General features: G+C 43.9%; 1 protein-coding gene across 1 annotated transcript in view; it reads right to left on the bottom strand.

Annotated features, from left to right (window-relative positions):
• The window catches only part of CACNA2D4 (calcium voltage-gated channel auxiliary subunit alpha2delta 4), a 109,480-nt gene that overhangs the window by 51,544 nt on the left and 45,374 nt on the right, over positions 1–12,562 (bottom strand). The window contains exons 19-23 of the mRNA XM_026502817.4: positions 11,824–11,885; positions 10,744–10,811; positions 8,888–8,933; positions 8,697–8,794; positions 6,275–6,368 (exon numbers count right to left, since the gene is read on the bottom strand). Of these exons, the coding sequence (XP_026358602.2) occupies positions 6,275–6,368; positions 8,697–8,794; positions 8,888–8,933; positions 10,744–10,811; positions 11,824–11,885 (368 nt within the window). The remainder of the gene's footprint in view (positions 1–6,274; positions 6,369–8,696; positions 8,795–8,887; positions 8,934–10,743; positions 10,812–11,823; positions 11,886–12,562) is intronic.

Here is a 12,562-nt window from a genome sequence, read left to right as displayed (position 1 = left end):
GCACTTGATCTACGGTCTGGAAAACCACTGAGGAAAGGGTCTGGAAATGCAGGCAGGGTCTGCGTGCCCCCCTCTGATGTGGTAGAAACAAGAATTTCTGGGTGACTGTTTCTTTAAAAAACTTCCTGATGCAATTAAAAAAAAGATTTATTTATTTATCTGAGAGAGAGAGAGAATGAGTGGGAGGGAGTCTTAAGCAAACTCTGCAGTGAGCATAGAGCCAGAGCTCACGACCCTGAGATCTTGACTTGAGCCAAAACCAAGAGTTGGACGCTTAACCAACTGCACCACCCAGGCACCTCTGATATAATTCTTTATTCAAAAGTAGTAGAGATTAGTCTAATGAGACTCCTGTACCCATCAGTCAGTTTCAACGATTACCAGCCCATGCCAATCTTGTTTCATCTACAGCCTCCCCTGGCCCCTCAACTAGATTATTTTGAAGCAAATCTCAGATATCATTTCATTGGTAAATATTTTAATTTCTATCATTAAAGTATAAGGAATGAAAAAAATCCTTAGTGTCATTATCATACCTAACCCCCTCCCCCAATTCCTTAATAGCATCAGATAATTCAGTAATCCACAACCCTTTTTTTAAAGCTTATTTGAATCAGAATCTGACTAGGGTCCACAAGTTCATATGTCTCTTTTCTTTCTCTCTCTCTCCTATGTAGATCTGGATCTAGACATTTATACTTATTGAACTGTAATCCACTTGCCATACAATTCATCCATTTAAAATGTACAATTAAATGGTTTTTAGTATATTCACAGAGTTGTGTGGCCATCACCAATTTTAGAACATTTTCATCATCCCCAGAAGGAACCCCACACTTATTAGAAGTCATCTTTAGTCACTTTCAACCTTTCTCTCTCCTCTCTCCCTTCCTTCTTTTTTCCTTGCAATTTATTTGCTGAAGTAGGTCATTTGTTCTGTAGAGTTTCTGCATTAGCTGATCACAATGTTGTGGTGTTAATTAGCATGCTCTCTTGTCCCCTGTATTTCTTATAAACTAGCAGTTAGACCTACTGCCTTGATTATTATAGGTTTGAGTTATTATAGGTGATGTGTTCTTGGTCAAGAGGCACACACTATCTGATTGACGAGAGGTTGCAAAATAGGGATATTCCTTGATTTCTTCCTTATTTTATTTGTACCTAAAATCCTTGTATAAGATAAACTTCTCATCAATATGGTTGGTTGTCCTGAGATGCAACTTGTACAGGGGGGTCAGGATAAACAATTGAATCTCTGCTTCGTCACCAGTTTTTAGAATAATGAGTTGGTTTCCTAACATCTTCGGAAGATGACCAAAAAGGTTTTTTTTTTTTCCTCCTCAGTATCTTTATGAACATAGGATTGAAACACATTTAATATTATGTTTTAATCCATCGTAGTTGTCACTACTTACGCTGCTCTAATTGTCCCACTTTAACCAGTGAGAGCCACTTCAGGTTGGTTCCGGCGTCCCCCAGCCACAATGCTATGATAGTCTTTAGCAACTTCCTCCTTTTGGCTATAGCAAGATGCTCCTGCCTCATTTTGTACACTTCCTGCCCCTGTCCTGAAATTAGACATTTCTCCAAGGGTTGGTGACTCATTTTAATGAGGACTTCTTAATATGCACATTGAAAGTCCACAGTCGTGCTCTGGGGTGCTCATTGAGGTTGGTCTTTTCCGTGGACAGGGCCAGGATATCCTTTTTATTTCTTTCAGAGAAAACACATCACGAGTTCATTGATATTTCCAATTAATATTCAGCAGTACATCTTAACATCTTTAATTAAAAAAATTTGCATCTCTTTTCTTTGCTGAAAACCTTGGTTCCTAATGACATTAACATAATACTATTTGCTCTATCCATCTATATACTTTGAGAATAGCAGTGCCAGTATTGTTTCTAGCAATGTAGTTATTTATTTATTTTTTTAAAGATTTTATTTATTTATTTGACAGAGAAAGAGACAGCCAGTGAGAGAGGGAACACAGGCAGGGGGAGTGGGAGAGGAAGAAGCAGGCTCCCAGTGGAGGAGCCTGACGCGGGGCTCAATCCCAGGACTCTGGGATCATGCCCTGAGCCGAAGGCAGATGCTTAATGACTGAGCCACCCAGGCGCCCCTGTTTCTAGCAATGTAGTTATTGAACACAGTTTAAGATTTTATTTATTTATTTATTTATTTATTTATTTATTTATTTATTGTTTATGGTTCTGTGTTTTCAAGTCCCTTGAAAGAATTCACCTACGTTATGTCATGAACTTGATACACAAATGTGTTTATTTGTTTCATTTGCTTTTCAATTTTTGGAGCTTATTTATTTTATTTTATTTATTTTTTATTTTTTTTAGATTTTATTTATTTGACAGAGAGAGAGAGACAGCCAGCGAGAGAGAGAACACAAGCAGGGGGAGTGGGAGAGGAAGAAGCAGGCTCCCAGTGGAGGAGCCTGATGTGGGGCTCGATCCCAGAATGCCGGGATCACGCCCTGAGCCGAAGGCAGACGCTTAATGACTGCACCACCCAGGCACCCCAGAGCTTATTTTTTAAAATCTAATTTTGTCTTATAATGATATAAAGCATTTACTTAGTTCCAAAGTCCGATATGCAAAATAAAGCATATTCATAAGCCTGTCTGTCTCCATCCTTGTTCTTTCACTCTGCCTAAAGTAATCTATTTTTGTTTTTTTGTTTATTTTTCCATTAAAAAATATATGTGCACATATGTATATACATACATGCATCTATGTTTACATATGTGTAAAAAACTATGACAATATATTTGCATCTCCTCTTTTTAAAAAAAATAGTGGGGGTATTATATACATTTTTCTCCATTCGTGGCACCATTCCTTTGCAGAATGCAGATTTCTCATTTTTTACGGTTCCATAGTATTCCATTATGTGGATCTACCATGATTTATTTAACTAGGCTCCTACTGATGGATTTAGGTTATTTTCTGTCCTTCACTGTTACAAATGGAGCTGTAACAAAGAGCTCATGTATATATCTTCTCCTATTTTTACTAGTATATCTTTGGGATACATTCTTAGAAGTGGCACTGCTGAGTTAGAGTGTAAATGTATATGTAATTTGTTAGATATTATCAAATTCTTCTCCATAGCCTTTGAAACATTTTGTATACCTACTGACAATATACACAAGCCTGATTCCCCACAGCCTTGCCAGCTGTGCAAGGCAACAAATTTAGATGGTTATGAATCTGATAAGTGACAAATATAATCTTGGTACAATTTTAATTTGCATTCCTTTTATTATGAGCTAGACTGACCATTTCTTCATATATTTAAGGACTATTTGTATGTATTCTCTGAACTGTCCATATTTTTTGGTACTTTTTCCTGTAGAGTAGTTCGTTTTTTACTTCTCTATTTTTGAAGTTCTTCATTTGTCATGAATATACAACGTAAGGATAGTAAGCTTATAGTTGTTATATAAGTTCCAAAGATTTTTCTGGTTTGTCATTTCTGTTTTCACCTTGCTCATATTTTAATTTTTGCCAAATAAACATTTTTATGCTGTTAAGTTTGTCAGTCATTCTCTCATTGCTTCTGAATTTTGAGTCATCATTGGGAAAGGTTTCCTAATTCCTAGATTTTAGAGCAATTGGCTCATGTTTATTTTGTTTTGTTTTGGTTTTTTTTAGAACTTATATGGTTTCATTTTTTTTACATTTAAATCTCTGAGTCATTTGGACTTTATCCAGGTGTATGGTGTGAGGAAATAATACAATTTTATCATTTTCCATATGGCTCTCAAACCAGTTATTAAACAGTCCATTTTCCCTGGTCTGACATGATGTCTTTCCACATGCATTTAAATGAATCTCTGGATTCTCTATTTTGTCCCCTTGGTCTGCCTTTTTATTTATGTGTCAATACTACACTTTATAAATTATAGAGATTTTGTTATATGTTTTAATATGTTGGTAGGACCAAACTTCTTTTGTTGCTTTTCTTTTTCAGGGATTTCTTGAATATTCTTCCAAATAAACTTTATAATCCATTTATCTGGATCCAGAAAAATACTGATGGCATTTTTATTGGGATTACATTAAATTTATAAATTAACTTAGAGAGGATTAGTGTCTTTGTGATGTTGATTCTTCCTACCCCAAAATACTGATATCTCCCCATTTGTTCAAGTCAATTTTGGGTCTTCTGGGAGTATTTTATAATTCTTCTTATGTAAGTTTTAGGACATATCTTATTGTTTGTACCTAGCTGTTTCATTTTATTTTTTGCCCTCTTGAACATTTTCACATGATATTTTTTATCTAGTTTTTGTTTGCATAGATAAAGGATATTAATTTTTGAATATTCATGTTATATCCTGCTACTTTTGTTTATAGTAGCTTTCCTATAAATTCCTTTGTGGCTTCCAGATATATAATCTTATCACCTTCTTAAACAGAGATAATTTACTTCACCCTTTCCACTTCTCATTGCTTCTAGGTGCATTCTCTTGTCTGGCTCCACTGACTAATACCTTCCAACCTTGTTAAATAGCAGTAGGGATATGGAAATGCCTGCCTTAGTCCTGTCTTTAGTTGAGAGAGCCTCTAGCCCCATTCATGTGTTGACTTTCAGGCTTAGGTCAATTTTCGGGGGAAGATTTTTATTTTTAAGTAATCTCTACACCCAACGTGGGGCTTGAACTTCACCCTGAGATCAAGAGTTTCGTGCTCTACTGACTGAGCCAGCAAGGAGCCCCGGTCAATATTAATTGTATTGATTAGTTTTTAAAAACATACACGGATAGTAATATTTGTTCAAATGTCTTTTCTGCATCTATGGGGGTGATTATATGATTTTCCCCTTAGCTTTATTGTTGTGCCATTTTATATTAATTCTCCAGGTCTTCTTTTCTAATATACACCTTGGTTAAGAGTATATTTCTTCAGTGTTTCTCAACACTAAAAATGTCTCAGACTAATCTCTGAATTTGGAAAGATGAAGACCATGCCCCGTCTCTCCAAATCAGTGATCCAGTCCCCTAGACCTCAGAGCCAGGCTGCCCGGTTTTGACCCCAGCTTTGCCACTTGTGAGGCATATGACCTTGGGCAAGTTGCTTATCTCATTCTGCCTTGGTTTCCTCATCCACAAAATGGGGATAATGATAGTACCTATATTGTAAGGTGGTTATGAGGCTCACTAGATTAATATACACCAAGTACTCTGAACAGCGCTTGGCCTGCTCTATTCTTTTTTTGTTCTGTAGTTTTGTTGAATTTTGTAAAGATAATACATTCACATGGTTCAAAACTGTACCAAAAAGTTATACAGTGAAAAGTGTCCCTTCCCTCCCTGTTTCAGTTACCCATTTTTCTAATGAGAAGCAACCAATGAGAACTCTTTCCTATTTGGCCTTTCATAGATATTTTATGTACACACATGTACAGATATACTATGTTTTGCCTCCCTTTTATAGAAACGATATCACACTGTGCACAGCGTTCTGCATCTTGCTTTTTTAAAAAGGTGATTGTTTTATATAAAATTCTGTTGTTTTCATTAGGATCGCATTAATTAACTTGAGTGTCTAGGGGAGGTTTGACATCTTCATGATGCTAATGTTGAATCTTCCTATTCAGGAACAAGGTGTAGTCCACTGCATTCTTGACCTCATTAGTTTCTTGCACCCTCCCAACACGCATGTGCGTGTCCACACACACACACACACACACACACACACACACGGACAAGCCATTCATTTCTTCTTTCTACCTGTCCACTAAATATGATAGCACCAGGTAAATGTCAGCAAAGGGAGTGAGGAAATTTAAGTCACTGGGAAAGACCAAGGCCAAGCTTGTACTTCATAGTTGTCTTGACCTTACTTGCTGGAAACTGGGTCCTGATCTACTTGAACTACTTTTATCAGGGCACTTGGCGAAGGGGCTCACACAGCTACAGCCCGACCTCAGAGAGGAGTTCTTGGAATGAGGCTACTGCAGTGTGGGTGGGGGATCTGGACCTATGCCCAGGAAACCTGCACTTGGTGTTTTTCCAGAGGGGAGAGCGGCAGCATGTGTGGGGTGTGGAAGCTGTGCCAAGTCCCTGCTTTACGGGGCCGTGGGAAGGTAGCTCTCACTCCCCCAACGTCTTCCCACTGTCATCACATACATCTCGGACCAGGTTTTCTCCTGAGCTGCCAGCCAGGTAGTGGGAGGGACCCTGACTCAGCCAAGGGAATCCTGGCGGCTGGAGCTGCTTCCCCTTTCAGAACCCTCAGCTCTGCCCCAGACATACTCAGAGGCGTTGAGAGCCAGCTCTGTCCAGTAGGCCTCCATGGGGGCTGTCACCACTGCATCAAGCAGTACCTCCCGCACCAGCTCCTCGTCGCCTGGGGGCAAAATAAAAGACCAAACCACTTATTTCCTCCATGATGATGAACACAGCTCATCTGCCCTTGAGAGGAACCCTGAACGTAGGGAATGGAATGTGCCTCAGAAACACATGTCTGGGACTCGTGAAACTATCTATGTGAGCTTGAGGAAGTCATGTTGCTTCTCTCAGCCTTCACATATTCGATCCCAAACAATATGTGAGTTGGTCTAAGTGATTTCTAAGTCTCGTCCTAGTTCTGGGACTCTGTGAGATTAGAACCCCTAAGTGACATCAGACCTTGCCCTGAGCCCACGCCACCTTCTCTCTGCTGCCATCCCTCTGCAACTTGATCATCACCTTCCCAACACACTGGCCTTTTGCCAGGTCTGTGAATTCAAATTTGCCTCAGAGCCTCTGTGCATGCTGTTCCTTGGTCTGGATGCTTCCCCTCTACTCTTTGCATGGGTGGTTCTTTTCCTCTCTTTAAAAAAAAAGTATTTACTTTTATTGAGGTGAAATCTACGTAACAAAATCAACCAATTTAAAGTATACAGATCAGTGGCATTGAGTACATTCACAATGATGTGTCCAGGTCCACATTTTCTTCACCCCCAAAGCAAATCCTGTACCCATGAAGGCACTCAGGTGGATCTTTTTCATCCTCAGCATAAGTAACACCGTCTGACAGAATTAGGCACTATACAGGATCCCATACAGCGTCTTACTCATGGCACTTACCACAGTTTGAAATACCCTACATCTACACACACATGCTTGCTTCTTCATTGTGTGGTTTCTCCACTAGATTACAAGCTCTCTGAGAGTAAGGGCCTCGTCTGTTTGGACCATCTCTCTTTTTTTTTAAAGATTTTATTTATTTATTTAACAGAGACAGAGACAGCCAGAGAGAGAGGGAACACAAGCAGGGGGAGTGGGAGAAGAAGAAGCAGGCTCATAGCGGAGAAGCCTGATGTGGGGCTCGATCCCATAACGCCGGGATCACGCCCTGAGCTGAAGGCAGACGCTTAACAACTGCGCCACCCAGGTGCCCCTGTTTGGACAATCTCTATAGGTTCAGTGCCCACCCCAGGCCTGACACAGTGTAGGTACTCAGTACAGATTTACTGATGGAATGAATGAATGTGCAATGTGTGCCCTGTTGGGCCAGCATGGAGGCAAAGTCTTCCTTGGGGGTGACACTTAGGTGTCAGCACGACCCATTTCTCTTCCAAAGAGGAAGAAGAGGGACCCTGCTAAGCGTGTGGCCCTGTGATTTCACCAGTTGCTTCTGTGCTGGGAAATTTAAGGTTAGCCTGAGGACCAGGCACTGGCAAACACTCACAGACCACAGGCTACAAGACACCATCTGGCGGAATGCTCTCCTTTGCTGAGATGAGGACTTTGGAGTACAGAGCATCAGCTACCGGGTTGGGGGCCTGCTCCTAGGTGGTGGTAGGGACAGATCTATGGGCAGGCTGATGCCCTTACACTGTATGTCTCCTCGGAGCCCTAATGGTGCCCAGGTGAAAGAGGCTCAAAGTGATCCCAGTCCCTGATGGGGGATACACTCATGCTGCCACAATGCCAGGATCACAGACAACTTCTTGGTCCCATAGTGAAGCTGGTTCTGCCTTTTTCTTTGAAAATCTCTCTGTTCTCCCTAAGCCATCGGTAAGTTTGAGGGATAAGGCTACTTGGCAGTAAGTAAATTCCTCAGTGGATCAGCCATTTGCAACAACATGAATGGATGTGGAGAGTATAATGCAAAGTGAAATAACTGAGTCAGAGAAAGACAAACACCATATGATTTCACTCATATGTGGAATTTAAGAAACAAACAAACAAAGAAAAAAGAGACAGACAAAAACAGACTCTTAACTACAGAGAACAAACTGATGGTTACCAGAGTGGAGGCAGAGGGGAGGATGAGGGAAACAGGTAATGGGGATTAAGAGTGCACTTATCGTGATAAGCACCGAGTAATGAATAGAATTGCTGAATCACTATACTGTACACTTGAAACTAATAGAACACTGTATATTAATTATGCTTGAATAAGAAAGGTTATAATGATAATGTAATAAAATGTCAGTAATTCAGCACTTTAAAAAAAACACATCAAGACCTTACCCATCAAAGTTAGTGTATTTTTTTCTGATTTCACTTTAAATTTGTTTATGTTATTTTTGATAAGTGGCATATTAAAACTCACGTATAGTCAAATTTTGGAAAAAAGGAAAGGAAAGGAGAGAAGAGAAGAGAAAAGAAAAGAAAAGAAAAGAAAAGAAAAGAAAAGAAAAGAAAAGAAAAGAAAAAGCCCTCCATGGGCAGGCCCGGCACTTACACTGTAGGTCTGGGTCTTCCCCTGTCAGGAAGCGGACCATGGCCTCCAGCTGGCTGAGCTTCCGGTGGTCGGGGTCGATATCTGTGATGCAGTAGATCCTGCAGCCCAGGAGAGTCAATGTTACCTCAAGAAAATTCCACCTTTCTCCCTCCCATTCTCTACACCTCCCATACAGCGACTTTCCCACTTACCAGTCACTGGCCAGGGTCAGATCTGGGTGAAGCAAGTCGTGCAGGCCTGAAACCAAAGGTCACGCTCAGTATGACGCTCGATCACTGTTGTGAGGATATGCGCCTGAACCATTTACCAACAGCCTCCAGGAAGCTTCTCCAAGGAAGGGCTATTTTATTCCTCCTTATTCTCAGCTCAGAGTAGGGACTCAACCAATAGGCTGGTGCTGGGTTTGTACAGATCATGCCTTTGTCCATGTTGCTCTTGCTTCCTCAAATGCTTGTTCTTCCCATTGTCTCCTGTCCAAGTCCCACCTATTAGAATCTCTCTGAAAGGAGCTAATACTTCAAAACCAGTGATTCTGGGTTCATTGTCCCCAACTGAGCTAACTGACCCACCCAAAGAAGAGCCCAGAGATGCGCCATATATGTTTTGTGTAATCTCTGTAGCCTCCGGCTGCTCCTGCACTAACCGTGTGCTCACTGCAGGGTTGTGGATTGAATGAAGGGAGGAACAAATGCCCTACTGAGCACCTACTCAGTCCTCAGGAAGGCACCATGGAGGCCCCGGGCAGTTTGGTCATTTTGGGGGCAGTGGGAGACAGAGAAGGAGAGCGGTCCAACATCACAGACGTTTGTCGTGAAAGGGTGAATGCAGGGGTCACATGGGAGTATATGTGGCTGGGCACAGGGGGTCTGCCAGTGATAGCTCCCAGAAAAGTGACATGACCAAAAAAAAAAAAATCCAGAATGCCACTGAAGGTCCTTCTGCAGTGAGCAATCTGACCTGGCATTTCTAAATAGGTTCCTCTGGCAGAGATTTACAGGAAGGGAGAGTCGAGGAGACCAGTTGGAGGCTGCTGTGATTGTTCAAGAGACAGGTGACAATGACAGGGTGGCAGCAGAGAGATGGACAGATGGGATGCACTCAAGAGACGATAAGGGAAGAATGGCCAGAATGTGGCCATTAGATGAACTGCGGCCCCACTGCCCCAAGACTTCCTGAGACATCCCTGAGCCCTGGATATTGGTTTTGTGCTCTCCAGGTGCTCAGGCAGCTGGAGGTCAAGAACAGGCTGGGTTAGGGAGGGTGGGGCCCTTCTCTCCCACCCTTCTCCCCGTTTCTCATGGCCCGTCTCAGTTCATGTCCCATAAGCTCCCTGCTATGGGTTGAGTTGTGTCCCCCAAAAAGATATGTTGAAGTATGGACCCCAGTCCTTGTGAATGTGACCCTATTTGGAAATAGGGACTTGGCAGATGTAGTCCAGTGAAGATGAAGCCGTCAGGGTGGGCCCCAACCCAGTATGCCTGGTGTCCTTCTACAAGGTTAGAGACCCGCAGAGGGAGAAACCCTGTGATGAGGACAGAGGCTGCAAGTCAAGGAGTGCCTGGGGCTGCCAGGACCTAGTGAGGCCAAGAAGGCTCCTGCCCCAGGGGTGTCGCAGGGGCACGGTATCCAGCAGTGCAAGAGAAAGCATTTCTGGTGTTGAAGCCTGCGGGTCTGCGGTGCCTTGTGGTGGCAGTCCTCGCCAGCTACCGCAGATTTGCTCCTTTGCTCTTCCCCGCCTCCTCCATCAGGCCTTCTGACAGGTCAAGTTCAGCTTTGTTCAGAGAAACACATCCCCCAGAGGCCCACCCCGCCAGGCCAGCAAAGCTTCCCACAATGGCACGTCCTTGGCTTTGAGGACTTTGACAACTGACTGGCAGCCCTGCAGACCACACAGACCCCTCCTCGCCAGGCAGCCCTGCTCTGAGAGTCTGCTCTCAAATCCGGGACCTGGGAGGCTCTGGCTCCGCCCCGGGGTTGGCCCTGCTCCGTGTCCCTGGAGAATCTACGTTTCCGTTTACGCTGCCCAGCAGTACCGGTACAGACCCACCGTCTTCCACAGATGTGTTCCCCAGGAGGATGTATTCTCCGTGGCCCCGAGACAGCACCACTCCCAGGCTGTGGGGAGAACAAAGAACACGCATCTCAGCAACAGCAGGGGCCAAGCAGCGCCCGGCCGCCTCCTTCCCTACAGACTTGAAGTTTGTGAGCTTTCTGCACCAACAAGTGGCCTGCATGACAAGCCCCCTGTTTTTGCCCTTGGCCTTGCAGTTTGTCCCCTCTAGAAGTGTTCTATTTTTTTCATGGGCCCTTCTTGCTGAGGACCCTGCACCTATAGAACGTCTAGGCCAGGAGCCCCCTCGGCTTCCATTTTAGTCAAGATTCATCCCAAACCTCTCAGGGACCTCCTGAACTGTGGAGAGGTTTCTATGTCTCAAGGAGTCCCAGAAATAGGAGAGCCCTTTCCTGCCCGGTGAACCCCATGATGCCTCTAAAAGACACGAGTGCCAGGGCCCCATCCCGGAAATTCTGAGCCCATTGGCTTGGATGGGGCCGGGGCATGGGCAATTCTGCAAAACTCCTCAGGTAGTCTAATGCGCGGTCCAGGCCGAGCAGCCACTTTATTGAGAAATGAGGTAATTCAGAGATAAAAGCTATTTGTTTCCTCATCTGTATAATGCCTGGAATTGAACACCATTGGAAAGAACCTAAGACATTTTCAAATTCGATCTTTCACCTTACCATTGCTTACAGTGCATTGCTTTAAGGTCTTTAAGTAGATTATGTCCTTTATCCTCACAAGCCACAAAGAAATAGCTACTATTTTTAGCCTCCTTTTACGAGCAAGAATCAAAGGCAAAGCGCGGGGGAGTAACTTGCCGGAGGTCACACAGCCTGCTAGAGGTGGGGTGGGACCCAGCCCAGGTGGTCTGGCTCCATGCCCTGCACACTAGGATTCATTGGCAAAGCAGGTCTAGACCTCAAGTTTCCTGAAGGCAAACCTGGGGTTTTTTTGATTACCACAAAAATTGCCAGTTAAATCTGAGTAAATTCATTCCCCAGACCCTGAGTTGTTGGTATTTGTGTTCCAGCCACCCTCCCCCTTCCACACAACACGTGTGCCCCTCACCTGAAAGGTGTGTCACTGATGTCCGTGAAGAAGTAATCGTTGGTCAGGAAAAGAACTCTTTTCTAAAAGAAAGAAAAGGGTGTTCGCTGGAGAGAGGAGTGCCTGACCAGGCCACCCACCTCCTCACCGAATGCCTGGAGTTTTCATTGCTTCTGAGCCTCTTCCCTCATCTCCGACCCCTCACCTCTGACCACCAGGGACTTGCCTCACCTTGTTGACACCATAGGCAGGACCACCGCCAGGCCCAGCAAGCTGCGGCCTTGGGGGGCTGCCTGATAAAGGGACCAACGTCTACACCAGCACTGTCCCAGAAAGTGGCCGCTAGCCACGTGCGGCTATCACTTGAAATGCACCACTGAGGAACTGAAGTTTTACATTTTAGTTAATTGAGTTAATATACATTGACATTTAGATAGCCAACGTGGCTAGGGGCTACTGTATTGGGCCACGCAGGACGGAGTGGATAGTGATGCTGGGGCTCACCCGGGACCGGAGAGGACACCGTCAGCTGGTGCTGAAAGCTTCTGGAGCTCATTCGTGTGCGTCCCACCTACAACATCCCCCTTTCTGGAATACAGCCGAGGGGGAGGGGACAACCGTCCCTCCACGAAACCCCTCCTAGGGCCACATCACCTTTTTACAACTTCTTTTTCCTTGCGAAGCTGCCTTGTTTTGGGCTTCAGTTGAATTTGTGTGCGTGAGGGCACCGGGGAGGGCCCAGTGGCTGAGGGCCGGGGCT

The sequence above is a fragment of the Ursus arctos genome, unplaced genomic scaffold (genome assembly GCF_023065955.2).
Source record: "Ursus arctos isolate Adak ecotype North America unplaced genomic scaffold, UrsArc2.0 scaffold_26, whole genome shotgun sequence".
Classification (NCBI taxonomy): domain Eukaryota; kingdom Metazoa; phylum Chordata; class Mammalia; order Carnivora; family Ursidae; genus Ursus; species Ursus arctos.
Note: the sequence above shows the minus strand (reverse complement) of the source record. Positions and strands in the feature narration are given on the sequence as shown.